The sequence below is a fragment of the Manis javanica genome, chromosome 1, assembly GCF_040802235.1.
Source record: "Manis javanica isolate MJ-LG chromosome 1, MJ_LKY, whole genome shotgun sequence".
In the NCBI taxonomy this organism is placed as follows: domain Eukaryota; kingdom Metazoa; phylum Chordata; class Mammalia; order Pholidota; family Manidae; genus Manis; species Manis javanica.
This window is the reverse complement of record NC_133156.1, coordinates 54,955,003-54,972,031: the sequence shown is the minus strand read 5'-3', so window position 1 is coordinate 54,972,031 and position 17,029 is coordinate 54,955,003. Positions and strand designations below refer to the sequence as shown.

Below are 17,029 nucleotides of genomic sequence, written 5' to 3'. Positions count from 1 at the left end.
CATGAGGGCGCCGAGGGGCTCCCTTGTTCAATCAATTAGTGGTGGTTAAATCAGATAATCTCAGTTAGCTGGAATGTGGCTGACACGTTCCTCAAAGTTTTCCTTCATTCCCTTTTCTTCAACTTTTCTTGTCCACTCCTACTCATCTGCTGATGAGCATATACAGTGACAAACGGAATTTAAAGACAACAAAAAATATTACTGGGAAAACTTGACAGCAGCTGATTACATATGCTTTCTTTGGGAGTTAATAGCCAAATTCAGTTTAGATGATGAAATTAACCATGTTTAATGGTTAGAAAGAGCAGCAAAACTGCCAGGCCCCCTGGTCTCTGAGTAAGTCTGAGAACCTCCTCTAGGCCCCTAGTCTGACGGTAGCTCTAGGAAGCCTTGGGAGTACACCAGAGAGCCTCAAGGAAGTGAATGCAAGTCGATTTTCTGCCTTTGGGCTGCTGACTCCAAGCTCTGTGAACAAAACTGAGTAGTAGTTTGGCAGGTATCTTAAGAGCTGCCCTAACAACTCAATTTGGTTCATGTTCCAAAACTTTCTAATTGATAAAGATAACAACTCTTCAGTAGAAATTACTCCTATTCAAGAACTTCTGGAAGTTTCTTTTCAAGATTTACAAAGATCGAATTCTTTGCCTTCAAGTTCTCTCCCCTTAGGCTGTCATAGCCCTGGTCCCTGGGGACTGCCAACCCGCCCGTCAACACTTGCTTGCAGTGCTGTGACAGCTTCCTGACCCGTCTCCAATTGTCATTCTTGCCCCCTCCTGAGTCTGTTCTCAACACAGCACTCACAGTTATGCACTCAAAACCTACATAGGATTATGCCACCCCCCTGCTCAAAAACCTCCATGGTTTCCTATCCCTCAAACTAATAGCTAGGGCTTGAAACCCTACGGGGCCATCCACGTTCTGCCCTGGGGCCTTGCTCATTACATCCTACAGTTCCCACCTCCCCGTCTGCTCCAGCTGCACCTGCTGCCCTGCAATGCTCCCAATGCGCCAGGCAAGCTCCCCCTCTCCTGCCATCCTCTCTGCCCGAGACATTTGCCGCAGGGCCCACTTGGCTCACTCCCTCGGCTTTAGTCCTCTTCCCTCGTCTTCCTGTCTGCTTCCACACCAAGACCCCCAATCTCTCCTTCTCTTTAGCCCTATTATCATCTCACATATTACATATATTACTTCCTTTGTTTATTCTCTGCCTCCCCTGACAAACAGTAAGTTCCATCAAAGGGTATAATTCACCCCCCCCGCCCTCCCCGGCTCCACCGATGCATAAACATTTCTTCAATCTGTATCTACTCAAAAAATGCATGGATGACGGAGTTCTACTAACCCATGCCAGGGGCTGCCATGAGAATCCTAGAGACGACGACCTGGGTGATGGCTTGTTTTGCAGCATTTGCTGACTCACCCAAGCGGTTCCCATTTTCATCTGTGACAGGAATGCCAACTTTGAGTTCCCTACAGGGCAAAACACGTGCAAAGAAGTTCAAAGATGTCTTCCTGAAACGGCTGAAAATAGTACTATGCTGTGAGAGATCAAGTCGCTCCTTAGTCTGAAGACCCACTCAAGTGTCAGTTTGGCACTAACAGGTCTATTTATTAATACCATGGATGAGTTTAATCCACGTGTGATAGACACAAAAGTAAAACAACACTAGTTAACTGTTATAAAAAAAAAGTGTAGCATTTTAAATAACAGTATGACTCAAAGGATGAATATGCTAACTTAAAGAGAAGGTTATTTCTGTGCTCATGATTGAGCAACTTTCCAAACAAGAGAGAGAGATAATACATGGCATTATTAAGTCAAATATTTATAATGACATAGGGGTCACTAGTACATGGCACTACTGGATATTTAACTACAGTTACTAACACTAAAATTATAGCTCCTGTTGTTACCCTGTTTTTTGTTATCCATTCCAAAATGCTTTTCCTTGTTCTTTCTTCTCTTCTAATTTTTGCCAGTTCTAAAAAAATACTCCCAAAGATAGAGATTAATACTATTTTAAACCCAATCAGAAAATTCTGGGGGAAGAAACCTTCCTCCTTTGCCTAGTCTAAGCACAACTAAATGTAAGTCTGAGATACATAATTTAACCTTTTCATAACACAGAAGTTGAAAGAGTACTCTAAACCCCCATGTATTCACTGGCCTACTTAATAATTAGCAACTGCTGGCTAAGCTTGTTTCATCAATGGACCCATCCTCACCCCCAACATAAATTATTTTGAAGTAAATCCCAGATCTCATATAATTTCATCTAAATATTAAAATGAATTTTAATTATTACAAAAGACTCTCTGTCAAGCACAAGTCCTTTTAAGAGTGCATATTCATCTTACCTTTGCCTCATTAATGGAATATTAATACAGTTAGCAGCAGCTACCGCAGCAAAGGGAACAAAACGTCCTATAAGTGGTGAGACATGCTGCAGAAAAGATAATTCCAAAAGCATTATCTTACTTTTCCTTACTACTGAATGAAAATACTTATTTCTCCTTGAAAATTGCTAAAAATGCAGAGTCCTGTTTATTTAGAAACTCAGGCCAAGGTACTTTCAAAACTTGTTTCCTAGTGGTATTTCTATATTTCTGGTAAGGGTATATCCTGAATGCAGACTTCCAAGACATTTGGACAGCTTAGTGTGGTTGATGGAGAAGGGGGTTTTGCAGTCCCAGTGTCAAGAGTTTATCTGTTGGCTCCCCAACTTCTTCAGGGGTGTGGCCTCTGGTGGGCAGTTGGGGTAGGTGAACATTTGGCACTTCAGACATAGCACCAGGTCATACCAGGGTCTTGGCAGAAGTTATTGGTGACATCCCTTCCCAAGCTTATTGGATGATAAACTGAAATATACAGTGGAAGATAATGGCTATGATAAAAAAGTCATAGGGCTTGAACTATTTTCAGAAACAACAGACTTAGAGCCAGGTAGCTTGAGAACAAATTAAGAAGCTGTACTTGGAAAATAAGAATCTGCGTACCTTGGTTAATGCATTGAGTCCTAGGGCTGTTGCTACAGCACCAGTAGTTGCAGAAACATAAGCTGTTCCCAATTCACTAAAAAGAAAGAGAATAGTACATAAACAATGTCAGGAAATGCAAATTCTGCAAAGCAACATTTGTTATCACTATACAAGGAGAGAAATTCAGAGAAAAAGCACGTAGCCCCATAAAAAATGGCATTCTTCACATATAACCTAACTACAACTGAAAACAAGTAACCACGTAAAATAGGTGTGTGTCTGGAAGGAAGGGAGCTGTGAGTGACTGGAAGCTGCAAAGGCAGAGAAATGCCTATTGGCCTAAATGTTCACAGCTCATTTGCTTAAATAAAAAAGACTTCCCCAAATATTAACATATTATATATATATTCATATGTAATATACAAATTATTATAATTACATACTATATATAATGTATGAATATAATAGAAACTTAATGTTTTATGTATTTAATATTATATAAATTATATATAATTACATATATTATATGTAATATAACATAATGTAAGTAAAAATGCAATGCTGCCATTCTTAAATTCCATCTTCTTATATAAAAATACTAAAAGTCTCATCTTCAACATATGCTTAAGCACAAGTAGTTTTTTCTTATTTTAAAATAAAATTTAATTCAAGGATTAGATGAAATGAAGGTGTGATGAACACTGCTGGTTGTAGATTGCCGTATCTTTTGTTCCATATGATGAAGGTAGAAGAATATGGACTGTCAAAAGCAATTTAGAGTGATAAAATAGAAAACCCTTTAAGTGTTACACAAGTTGTGCTAAAAGTTGTGGTTAACAAATCACTTTAGCCTGTCTAAACATTTTTTTTACAGGAAGCAAAATTTTAAACTTAATTGCTTTCTTTTTGGCTCCACAAATGACTTATTTTAAAGAAAAATCACATATAAAAGTCCCCTTGATTTCTGCAGAGATCACACTGCTGACACTGCTACTTCGGCCCCTGGTTATCTGTCCACAGGCAGGGGCAGGTGGGACCAGTTTGTTGTTTTGTGCAGGCCAGCCCTGGGCTGCCTGTGGTGTGTGCTGCAGGGGAAGGAGCCCCAGGGCGGGGGGGCACGTCCTCCTGCCAACGGTCACCATCTGCATGAGTAATGTCTGAGACAGCAGGCTGGACAAGAGTTCTCTTGACAGAGAGGGAGGAAAACAAGCACTACTTAATAGAAGTATGCTCCGTAATATTCTCAACAATGTAAACAATTTGTGCAAATCTACTTTATTAAACAGGAAAGTATTGCCAGTGAGTCAAATGAACACTAGACGGGTGCAGTGGATGGTTAATCTTGCAGTCTTACTTCATAGTGAGGGGGGCGTCTCCACTTCTGTTGGTGTAATTGACCACGGCATTGAAGGACTGGTTAACCCACTGCCAGAAGAGCACGGCCGGTGTGGTCCTAAAACAGAGCGATCCATCATATACCGGCCATCACCTGTGACCTAGCCGCTGTGCAGAACAGAAAATGTGAACACCGGTGACCAGAGAGGAGAGGACTACAGAAGGGAGAATGCTGGGTCAAAGACTGCATGTTCTGGGTCAAAAGCTTAGGACCTGTGTGGCCGGGCTGAGTTTTCAGGGATTCTGTTTCTTCATTCATTAGATATGGGTACACCAAACTCAGAGGGTTACGGTGAGGTTGGAGTTACCTTAAACTTCAACTGAAACTTGTAAGAGAGCCTGGCACAGAGTAGGGACTCAATAAATGTTAGGTCCCTTCTCTTGGGGAAAAAAGAAGCCATTTGTAGGCTAAGTAGTCTTGATCCATCCTAACTGCGTATGCAGGCTTTAAGGTCTATGTATGTATCTACATCTAAGCCTATACCTATACCTACACCTGCATTTGTTTAGAGACAACTTTTTATTTCCTTCTCCATCTTATTTTCTTTTGGGTTTAAGATTCAGGGACAGATTCAGCCTCCTTTTGAACAGCAGAGAATACTATTTAGCAGAGGAAAAAGGTCGAACAACCCCTGAAGTTGGAACACTTATACAAAATGGAACTCAAAGTGAAAAAATAAAACTACTTACATACAAATGTACTTTCAGCTTCTGTAATATAAACTGAACTAGCTATGATTACATTTCCATAACTCACCTATAAAATGTCATCATACAACCTGTGATGGTCATGTTCATTGGAACCTGAGCTGACATTCTTCCTATCAAAATCATCTTCTCGCCAGTGTCGGGATGAAAAGCTGAATCATAGATGTACTTTGCTCTCCATAATTCATTTTCTGTGAGACCTGGAGGAACAATTCCTTGTCTAGGAAACAACAACAAATGACATAATGATTGTTCATTTCAAGTATCTCACCAGTGCTGTAGGATACATGTAGGTGGAAAGTTTTTAAGTTTATACTTATCTAAAACAACTGGCTGGATGGAATGGGAAATATAACTCCAATTACATAGTGAAATTTTAATGACACAAAGGACAGTAAATACTTAAAATGAATATCTCAAACACATATAGCTCAAATTATCTGTAATTTGGAAAAACAAAAACTTATCTTTTATAACAGGCAAGTATTCAACTTTGAAACAGTCTTTTCTTAATGACATTTAAAATTTATTTTGAACTTTGCAAACTCTAAAATATTTTTAGCCGATTAGACAAAAGCTGTGGCAATCAAGAATATTAATTCATTTTTAAACTTAGTTTGAAAACCTAGATAAGAAAGGCTCATTATTTTATCTTCTTGTCAAAACAAAAACAAAAACATGTTCACTGCTTGAAATTCAGAAAATACAGAAATTCATTAGAGTAATTAAAACCATTCAAGCCTTTGCCTACTCATCACCATTGGTAATGTTCTGATGAATATACTTTCACTCTCTTCTAGGCTCTATATACACTATCTAGAATCTATGTAAAGTACCATACCTGTTGTACAACTATCCCTTTTAATCAATAAGATTTTGTAAACATTTCTCTGCCATCTTTATTCTTCTATATCATTTATACTTGGGTGAGTAGGGTCCCCCCAGATTCACATCCACTCAGAACCTCAAAATGTGACCTTATTTGGAAATAGGGTCTTTGTAGATGTGATAGTTAAAATGAGGTCAAGCTGGATTAGGGTGAGCCCTAAATCCAATGACTAGTGCCCATGTGCAGACAAACAACAAAGGTCATGTGATGACAGAGGCAGAGACTGGGGTAACGGAGGTAACAAACCAATGGAAGCCAAGAAACAACTAGAGCCTCGAGAAGCTGGAAGAGGCCAGGAACAGTTTCCTCTAGAGCCTTTAGAGGGAGATGGTCTTGCCAACACCTTGATTTCAATCTTAGCCTCTTGCAATTTCTATTGTTTTAAGCCAGTTTGTGGTAATACGTTATAGCAGTCTTAGAAAACGAAGACATCATCCTTTTAAATGCTACACAGTATTCTACTGTATGACTGTAAAACATTATCCTAATCCTCCATTTTTTGGCATTTTAGTTGCTTCTAATCTTTTCCACTTGAAAAGAATGAAGAAGTAAACATCTTCCTAAATAGATCTTTCCCCAATTTAAGATAGTTAGAAAGATATAAGTACATGTGCTGAGACAAAAGTTATATAAACCATTAAAACTAACATGCCTGGATAAAAGGCATATCTTTTTTTATCATCAACAGCAGCAGCATCCTCATTATTTTGGTATGTATGTATGTTTCATATACTGTGGATAATTCTGGTAATTGTGTTATCTGACGCCCTGAAATTTTTATTTTTATGTTGTCAGGTAGGAAGAAGTTTCGAGAAAGACTTGACCACCTTTTAAGATTATACAGATGTCTACCTGTACTTGCATTTTCATAATAATTTTTTTGTCGTTTACATTTAAATTTATTTGGAATACATCGTAAGGTACGAAACATGTGACATGTGTTCAGCTTTACTTTCCAGTTGGCTGGTCTGCCATTCCAACACCAAGATTTAAATCATCAACTGAGGTTTTGTGAGTGCTAGGCTTGGGCTCTGGACTTTCTGTAGTGTTCCCATTATCTACCCTGTCAGGTGCTGCTGCCCACCACTTTATAATTTTGACCAATTTTATGTCTGGGAGACCAATGGCCTCTCACTCAATTACTCTTTTTTTCTTTTTTCAAAAATTCCTTAGTTACACCCATTAATTTATTCTTCCCGATAACCCTTAGAATTATTCTGTTAACTTTACAGGCAGTCACAATTGTATTTTGACTGAAACTGTACTAATCTGGAGATTTCTGACACCTCTGTAATATTAAAGAGTTTCTCTTCTGAACATCTCTCCAGCTACTCAAAGGCTTCTTTTAGTGACCTCCCATGGTCTTTGAAATTGCCTCACACTTCTGGCTAAGTATTCCCAGACATTTTATATATATATCGCTTATTCTTTTTGGTCTCATGAATGAGATAAAAAAAATATTATCTAATTATTGCTGTCTAGAAAACTACCAACTTTTTGTGTAAAAGCAGTCCCCTCATCATGTTCTCTTACTTGTTCCACTGATTTTTCAATTGATTGTTGAGAGTATCATTATTTGCCAAAAAAAAAAAAAAAAAAAAAGTCTTGTCTTTTCAGTATCTCCACCTCTTACCTCAGTTTTCTGGCTTACTAGATGGGTTAGGGCTTCCTGAACAATGTTACGTAACAATGAAGATCCAGGCACCCTGGCTTGCTCCTGACTTTAAAGAGAATGCTTTGTAATGCAACATTTTCAGGGGAGGGGTCTCTCGGATGTTAATAGGTACTATAGGAAAAGAGAAAGGGCCCATATTCAAGTTTGGGAAAATGGATTCAATAGTTTTTTTATTCCAAGACTTGGCAGATTCTTTAAACATTCAATGCGATGTGACACACTCAAGAGTGGGATGTAAACTTCCCGAAATTTGACTCGAGAAACCACCTTCTTTTTTTCTTTTCTTTTTTTGGGAAGGGGGTTGACTGGGTAAATATCCCACAGGATTACTTTTCTACAGAACTCTCTATTGGAAGTTTAGCTCTATTGTTTCATTATTTAGTGTTACACATTGTGGGTAATGTGGGATATGTATTCCTTATCATATTAAAGTACTTGTACCTTAGTCCTAGTTGATAATAACTTTCTGAGAATTAGATTGTAATATTATCTTCTTCGGGGCATCTATCAAAATATAGCTTTTCTGTTTTGATGTGATAAATTACATTGATAGGTGTCCTAAAATTAAATCTTTTTATTCTTAGAAGAGATCCTACTGGTTCATATTTTAACATAAGGCTCGATTTGATGTGCTACTATTTTATTTTGGATATTTGCATCATTAATTTGTAAGATGAGCCATTATTTTCTTTTAGTGTGCTTTTGTCATTCATAGTATCAGGGCTGCAAATGAATTGGGTAGCATCTCCTTTGTTTTCTGTTCCCATAACATTAAAAAAATAGCTTTATTAAGGTATCATTTAAATAAAAATTTAAAAGTCACCCATTTTAAGTGTATGATGTACAGTGATGTAATCCCCTCCAGAATCACAGTATAAAATATTCTCATCTTCCTAAAGGTTCCCTCAAGCCCTTTTGGAGTCATTCCCCTACTCCTGGCTACCACTGATCTGCTTTCTAGCACTACAATATTGCCTCTAAGAATTTCACGTAAATGGAATCATATGGTGAGAAGTGATTGTGTCTGGCTTCTACCACTCTGCATACTTTGAGAAGCATCTTTGTGGCTGCATCAGTAGTTCGTTAACTACTGAGTAGTATTCCATTTGATGAAGGAACCATACGCATTTATCAGTTCTTAGCCATTTTAGTGTGTGTTAAGTAGTATCTTATGCAGTTTCAAACTGCATTTCCCTAGCAACTAATGACTTGAGCATCTTTTCACATGCTTATTTGCTATTCCCATATTCTCTTTGGTGAAGTGTTGTCAGTCTACCCAAATATTCTGACCATTTTTAAAAACTGGGCTGTTTTGTCTTATTATTAAATTAAAAGAGTTCTTTATATCTTCTGGACACAAGTCTTTTATAAGATACAAGTTATAAGATACAAATATTTTCTTCCTGTCTGAATTTTTGTTTTCTAAAGAGTGTCTTCTGAAGTGCTAAGACATAATTTTTTCCTTATTGTTCATGTTTATGTCCTACCAAAGAAATCATCCAAAATCATAAAGATTTTCTTTTGTTTTCTTCTAGAACTTTTATGTTGTTAGCTCATATATTTAGGTCAATCATCCATTTTAAGGTAAATTTTGTTTAGAGTATGAGGTAATGTTCAGTATTTGTTTTCTACATGGATATTCAATTTTTCATGAGCCATTCATTGAACAGAATATCTTTTCCCCACTGAATTATCTTGGCATCTTTCTATTAAATCAATTGACTATATGTTTGAATCTATTTCAGGATTCTCTATTCTCTTTGACCTATATGACTACCCTTACACAATGCTCTATTGTCTTGATTACTAGAGCTTTACAGATAATATAAAATTTACCACTTTAACCATTTTTAAGTGTCTAGCTTTATGGCATTAAGTACTTTCACATTACTGTGTGACTGTCACTACCATCCATCTCCAGGAATTTTTCATCTTCCCAACTGAAACTGTACTCAGTAAACAATAACTAACAACTCCTCATTCCCCCTCCCCTTGGCCCCTGGCAACCACCACTGCATTTCTGTCTCTATGAATCTGACTAATCTAGTTACTTCATATAAGGGATTCAAACAATAATTTGCCCTTTTGTAACTGGTTTATTCCTCCTAGCAAAATGTCTTCAAGGTTTGTCCATGTTGTAGCATGTGTCAGAATTTCCTTCCTTTTAAAAGGTTGAATAGTATTCCACTGCATGTGTATACCACATTTTATTTATCCATTAATCCACCCAATGACACCCAATCCTGGGTTGCTTCCACCTTTTGGCCATTGTGAATAATGCTGCTATGAACATGGGTGTACAAATATCTGTTTAAGTCCCTGCTTTCAGTTTGTCTTTTGATACATACCCAGAAGCAAAACTGTTGAATCATATGGTAATTCTATTTTTAATTGCTTGAGGAATCTCCTTATAGTATGGTTTCTTATTTTTGAACTCAATTCTTCTTCCACTAATTAATTAAAAGAATTTATAAGGAACTTATTTTTGATGCTGTTGCATATTTTTCTCTTACCTTCATAAAAATAATCTGGTATAAAAGTTCTAGGTTATGTTTTCTCCTCAAAACCTTATACATACTGCCTCACTGTCATCTGGCATTTGGCATATAGATGAAAATATTGAGACATCTCTGACATTTGTTGTTTTTAAGAACTTTTCCCCCTGTTTTTGGATGCTTTTGGAATTTTCAGTTTCGTTGTAGAAAAAGAAAAGAAAAAGAGGGGCGGAGCCAAGATGGCGGTGTGAGTAGAGCAGCAGCAATCTCCTCCCAAAACCACATATATTTTTGAAAATTCAACAAATACAACTATCCCTAAAAGAGAGACCAGAAGATACAGGACAACAGCCAGGCTACATCCACACCTGTGAGAACCCAGCGCCTGGTGAAGGGGGTAAGATACAAGCTGCTGCCCGGCGGGACCTGAGCGCCCCTCACCCAAGCTCCTGGCGGGAGGAGAGGGAGCCCAGGACTGCTGAACACCCAGCCCTAGCCATCCGCACTGGAGCGCAGACACACAGGGCATGGTGTGATGGATACTAGGGAAACAGGACAGTAAAACCTGTGAGTGGGTCCCTGCAGCTGGCGCCTCTGCGACAAAGAAAAGCGAGTGCTTTTTGAAAGTCTTAAAGGGACAGGGACCCCACAGCTGGACGGAAACGTCCCGGGACATTTAGCTCTGCAGCTGGGAATCCCAGGGAACTCCAGGAGCCCTACCCCCTGGGCGGCAGCACAGCTCGGAGGCCCCTCACTGAAATAAACAGCCTCCTGCCCATTTCCCCTCTGATACCACTCCGCCATAGTGGAGCAGCAGCCTGAGGCAGCAGGGCAGAGCTTCTTTCACAGCGGCTGGGTAAGAATAAGTAACCCTGTGTGTGCACAGCTGCCCAGCACAAGCCGCTAGGGGTCGCTGTTCTCCCAAGAGAGGAAGGCTACAACTAGAAAGAAGGGACATTCTCCCAGCAAACACATGCACCAGCTTCCCACAACTACCTCTATTGCCATGAAAGGCAGAAGAATTTGATACAGACCAGACTAACCCAGACATACTCCCCTGAGAAGGAATCTGGGGAGATAGACCTAACCGATCTCCCTGAAAAAGAATTCAAAGTAAAGATCATAACCATGCTGATGAAGCTGCAGAGAAATATGCAAGAGCTAAGGGATGATGTCCGGAAGGAGATTACAGAAATGAACCAATCTCTGGAAGGATTTATAAGCAGAATGGATAAGATGCAAGAGGCCATTGATGGAATAGAAACCAGAGAACAGGAATGCACAGAAGCTGATGCAGAGAGAGATAAAAGGATCTTCAGGAATGAATCAATATTAAGAGACCTGTGTGACCAATCCAAATGGAACAATATTCGTATTACACGGGTACCAGAAGAAAAAGAGTGAGAAAAAGTGATAGAAAGTGTATTAGAAGAAATAAGTGCTGGAAACTTCCCCAAACTGGGGGAGGAAATAGTTGCTCAGACTATGGAGGCACACAGAACTCCAGAGAGATGGGATCCAAAGAGGTCAACACCAAGACACATAATAATTAAAATGGCAAAGATCAAGGACAGGGACAGAGTATTAAAGGCAGCCAAAGAGAGTAAAAAGGTCACCTACAAAGGAAAACCCATCAGGCTATCATCAGACTTCTCAACAGAAACCTTAAAGGCCAGAAGAGAATGGCATGATATATTTAATGCAATGAAATAGAAGGACCTTGAACCAAGGATACTGTATTCAGCACGATTATCATTTAAATATGAAGGAGGGTTTAAACAATTCCCAGACAAGCAGAAGTTGAGGGAATTTGCCTCCCACAAACCACCTCTACAGGGTATCTTAGAGGGACTGCTCTAGATGGGAGCACTCCTAAGGCTAAACAGATGTCACCAGAGGAAATAAAATCACAGCAAAGAAAGAAGACCAACCAAATACTAACTAAAGGCAAAAAATAAAATCAACTACCCACAAAAGCAGTTAAAGGAAACACAAAAGAGCACACAATAAAACACCCAACATATAAAGAATAGAGGAGGAGGAATAAGAAGGGAGAGAAATAAAGAATCACCAGACAGTGTCTATAATAGCTCAATAAGTGAGCTAAGTTAGGCAGAAGATACTAAAGAAGCTAACCTTGAACCTTTGGTAACCACGAAACTAAAGCCTACAATTGCAAATAAGTACATATCTTTCAATAATCACCCTAAATGTAAATGGACTGAATGCACCAATCAAAAGACACAGATTAATAGAATGGATAAAAAAGCAAGACCATTTAATGCTGCTTACAAGAGACCCATCTCAAACCCAAAGACATGCACAGACTAAAAGTCAAGGGATGGAAAAAGATATTCCATGCAAACAACAGGGAGAAAAAAGTAGGTGTTGCAGTACTAGTATCAGACAAAATAGACTTCAAAACAAAGAAAGTAACAAGAGATAAAGAAGGACATTACATAATGATAAAGGGCTCAGTCCAACAAGAGGATATAACCATTATAAATATATATGCACCCAACACAGGAGCATCAGCATATGTGAAACAAATACTAACAGAACCAAAGGAGGAAATAGAATGCAGTGCATTCATTTTAGGAGACTTCAACACACCATTCACTCCAAAGGACAGATCCACCAGACAGAAAATAAGTAAGGACACAGAGGCACTGAACAACACACTAGAACAGATGGACCTAATAGACATCTATAGAACTCTACATACAAAAGCAACAGGATACACATTCTTCTCAAGTGCACATGGAACATTCTCCAGAATAGACCACATACTAAGGCCACAAAAAGAGCCTCAGTAAATTTCAAAAGATTGAAATCCTACCAACTTTTCAGACCACAAAGGTATAAAACGAGAAATAAATTGTACAAAGAAAGCAAAAAGGCTCACAAACACATGGAGGCTTAACAACATGCTCCTAAATAATCAATGGATCGACAACCAAATTAAAATGGAGATCCAGCAATATATGGAAACAAATGACAACAACAACACAAAGCCCCTACTTCTGTGGGACGCAGCAAAAGCAGTCTTAAGAGGAAAGTATACAGCAATCCAGGCATATTTAAAGAAGGAAGAACAATCCCAAATGAATAGTCTAACATCACAATTATCGAAATTGGAAAAAGAAGAAATGAGGCCTAAAGTCAGGAGAAGGAGGGACACAATAAAGATCAGAGAATAAATAAATAAAATTGAGAAGAATAAAACAATAGAAAAAAATCAACGAAACCAAGAGCTGGTTCTTGGAGGAAATAAACAAAATAGATAAGCCTCTAGCCAGACTCATTAAGAGAAAAAGACAGTCAACACACATCAACAGATTCAGAAATGAGAAAGGAAAAATCACGATGGACCTCATAGAAATACAAAGAATTATTAAAGAATACTATGAAAACCTATATGCTAACAAGCTGGAAAACCTAGAAGAAATGGATAGCTTCTTAGAAAAATACAACCTTCCAAGACTGACCAAGGAAGAAACACAAAATCTAAAACCAATAACTAGCAAGGAAATTGAAGAGGTAATCAAAAAACTATCCAGGAACAAAACCCCCAGGCCAGATGGATTTACCTCAGAATTTTATCAGAAATACAGAGAAGACATAATACCCATTCTCCTTAAAGTTTTCCAAAAAATAGAAGAGGAGGGAATACTCCCAACTCATTCTATAAAGTCAACATTACCCTAATACCAAAACCAGGCAAAGACCCCACCAAAAAAGAAAATTACAGACCAATATCCCTGATGAACGTAGATGCAAAAATACTCAACAAAATATTAGCAAACCAAATTCAGAAATACATCAAAAGGATCATACACCATGACCAAGTGGGATTCATCCCAGGGATGCAAGGATGGTACAACATTCAAAAATCCATCAACATCATCCACCACATCAACAAAAAGAAGGACAAAAACCATATGATCATCTCCACTGATGCTGAAAAAGCATTTGACAAAATTCAACATCCATTCATGATAAAAACTCTCAGCAAAATGGGTATAGAGGGCAAGTACCTCAACATAATAAAGGCCATACATGATAAGCCCACAGCCAACATCATACTGAACAGCGAGAAGCTGAAAGCTTTTCCTCTGAGATTGGGAACAAGACAGTGATGCCCACTCTCCCCACTGTTATTCAACATAGTACTGGAGGTCCTAGCCACGGCAATTGGACACAACAAAGAAATACAACCAATCCAAATTGGTAAAGAAGAACCTAAACTGTTTGCAGATGACATGATATTGTACATAAAAAACCCTAATGACTCCACTCTAAAACTATTAGAACTGATACTGGAATACAGCAAAGTTGCACGATACAAAATGAACACACAGATATCTGTGGTTTTCCTAAACACTAAAATGAACTAATAGAAAGAGAAATCAGGAAAACAATTCCATTCACAATTACATCAAAAAGAATAAAATACCTAGGAATAAACCTAACCAAAGAAGTGAAAGACCTATACCCTGAAAACTATAAGACACTCTTAAGAGAAATTAAAGAGGACACTAGCAAATGGAAACTCATCCCATGCTCTTGGCTAGGAAAAATTAATATCATCAAAATGGCCATCCTGCCCAAAGCAATATACAGATTTGATGCAATCCCTATCAAATTACCAACAACATTCTTCAACGAACTGGAACAAATAGTTTAAAAATTCATATGGAAACACCAAAGACCCTGAAGAGCCAAAGCAATCCTGAGAAGGAAGAATAAAGTGGGGGTGATCTCGCTCCCCAACTTCAAGCTCTACTACAAAGCCACAGTAATCAAGACAATTTGGTACTGGCACAAGAACAGAGCCACAGACCAGTGGAACAGAATAGAGACTCCAGACATTAACCCAAACATATATGGTAAATTAAGATATGATAAAGGATCCGTGGACATACAATGGGGAAATGACAGTCTCTTCAACAGATGGTGCTGGCAAAACTGGACAGCTACATGTAAAAGAATGAAACTGGATCACTGTCTAACCCCATACACAATAGTAAATTCAAAATGGATCAAAGACCTGAATGTAAGTCAGGAAACCATAAAACTCCAAAAAAAAACATAGGCAAAAATCTCTTGAACATAAACATGAGCGACTTCCTCATGAACATATCTCCCTGGGCAAGGGAAACAAAAGCAAAAATGAACAAGTGGGACTATATCAAGCTGAAAAGCTTCTGTACAGCAAAGGACACCATCAACAGAACAAAAAGGTACCCTACAGTATGGGAGAATATATTCATAAATGACATATCCAATAAAGGGTTGACATCCAAAACATATAAAGAGCTCATGCACCTCAACAAACAAAAAGCAAACAATCCAATTAAAAAATGGGCAGAGGAGCTGAACAGTTCTCCAAAGAAGAAATTCAGATGGCCAACAGACACATGACAAGATGCTCAACATCGCTAGTTATCAGAGAAATGCAAATTAAAACCACAATGAGATATCACCTCACACCAGTAAGGATCACCACCATCCAAAAGACAAACAACAACACATGTTGGTGAGGTTGTGGAGAAAGGGGAACCCTCCAACACTGCTGGTGGGAATGTAAATTAGTTCAACCATTGTGGAAAGCAGTATGGAGGTTCCTCAAAAAGCTCAAAATAGACATACCATTTGACCCAGGAATTCCACTTCTAGGAATTTACCCTAAGAATGCAGCAGCCCAGTTTGAAAAAGACAGATGCACCCCTATGTTTATCGCAGCACTATTTACAATAGCCAAGAAATGGAAGCAACCTAAGTGTCCATCAGTAGATGAATGGATAAAGAAGATGTGGTACATATACACAATGGAATATTATTCAGCCATAAGAAGAAAACAAATCCTACCATTTGCAACAACGTGGATGGAGCTAGAGGGTATTATGCTCAGTGAAATAAGCCAGGTGGAGAGAGACAAATACCAAATGATTTCATTCATCTGTGGAGTATAAGAACAAAGAAAAACTGAAGGAACAAAACAGCAGCAGAATCACAGAACCCAAGAATGGACTAACAGTTACCAAAGGGAAAGGGATTGGGGAGGATGGGTGGGAAGGGAGGGATAAGGGCGGGGGAAAAAAAGGGGGTATTACGATTAGCATGTATAATGTGGGGGACATGGTGGGGGGCTGTGCAACACAGAGAAGACAAGTAGTGATTCTACAGCATCTTACTACGCTGATGGACAGTGAATGTACTGGGGTATGTGCGGGGGACTGGGTGAAGCGGGGAGCCTAGTAAACATAATGTTCTTCATGTAATTGTAGATTAATGATAACAAAATTTAAAAAAAAGAAAAAAGAAAAAAAAATCACCATGTATGGGTCTCTGCTTGAAACAAGGGTGGAGCTCTCTAATTTACAGACATATTTTTCTCTCACCTGAGGAAATTTCCATTTTTTTATGTACTTAAAATTAGTTCTTTTACATTTTTCTCATTTTTCCTTTAAAAGCATCAGTTATACTTCACTCTCCATTCTCTATTTGCCTTAAATATAATTAATCTTTTTCATACCTTTACCTTTTCATCTATATCAGGAATGACAAACTATAGTCCATGGCCTGTTTTTGAATGGCTTGTCGGCTAAGAATGATTTTTACATTTTCAAAGGGTTGCAAAAAAGCAAAAACACCGAAGAATATGCGACATAGACTAGTGTGCCTGCAAAACCAACTGTATCTACCATCTGGCCCTTTGCAGGAAAGGTTTGCCAGCCTCCGGTCTTCATCCCTGGAGAGCTTCTCAGGCTTATTCCCACATCTTTGCTTCCACTTTTTCACCAGGCCATTTCTTCACTACCCAGTTCTTTGCCACTGACTCCTGCAGAGACTTTGCTTTTGCCCATACAGTAGCAGATTCTTCGT

General features: G+C 38.5%; 1 protein-coding gene across 7 annotated transcripts in view; it reads right to left on the bottom strand.

The window, feature by feature from the left end:
- The window catches only part of SFXN1 (sideroflexin 1), a 45,114-nt gene that overhangs the window by 15,083 nt on the left and 13,002 nt on the right, over nucleotides 1-17,029 (bottom strand). For 6 of the 7 annotated variants that reach the window (XR_005055025.2, XM_017660979.3, XM_036995152.2 and 3 more), the window contains 5 exons: nucleotides 5,132-5,302; nucleotides 4,334-4,432; nucleotides 2,998-3,073; nucleotides 2,359-2,444; nucleotides 1,343-1,470 (listed from right to left, as the gene is read on the bottom strand). Coding sequence is in view for 6 of the 7 variants with exons in the window: in XM_017660979.3 (XP_017516468.1) it covers nucleotides 1,343-1,470; nucleotides 2,359-2,444; nucleotides 2,998-3,073; nucleotides 4,334-4,432; nucleotides 5,132-5,302 (560 nt within the window). In the remaining variant the exon portion in view is untranslated. The remainder of the gene's footprint in view (nucleotides 1-1,342; nucleotides 1,471-2,358; nucleotides 2,445-2,997; nucleotides 3,074-4,333; nucleotides 4,433-5,131; nucleotides 5,303-17,029) is intronic. The other variant, XM_017660983.3, reaches the window with a different exon arrangement.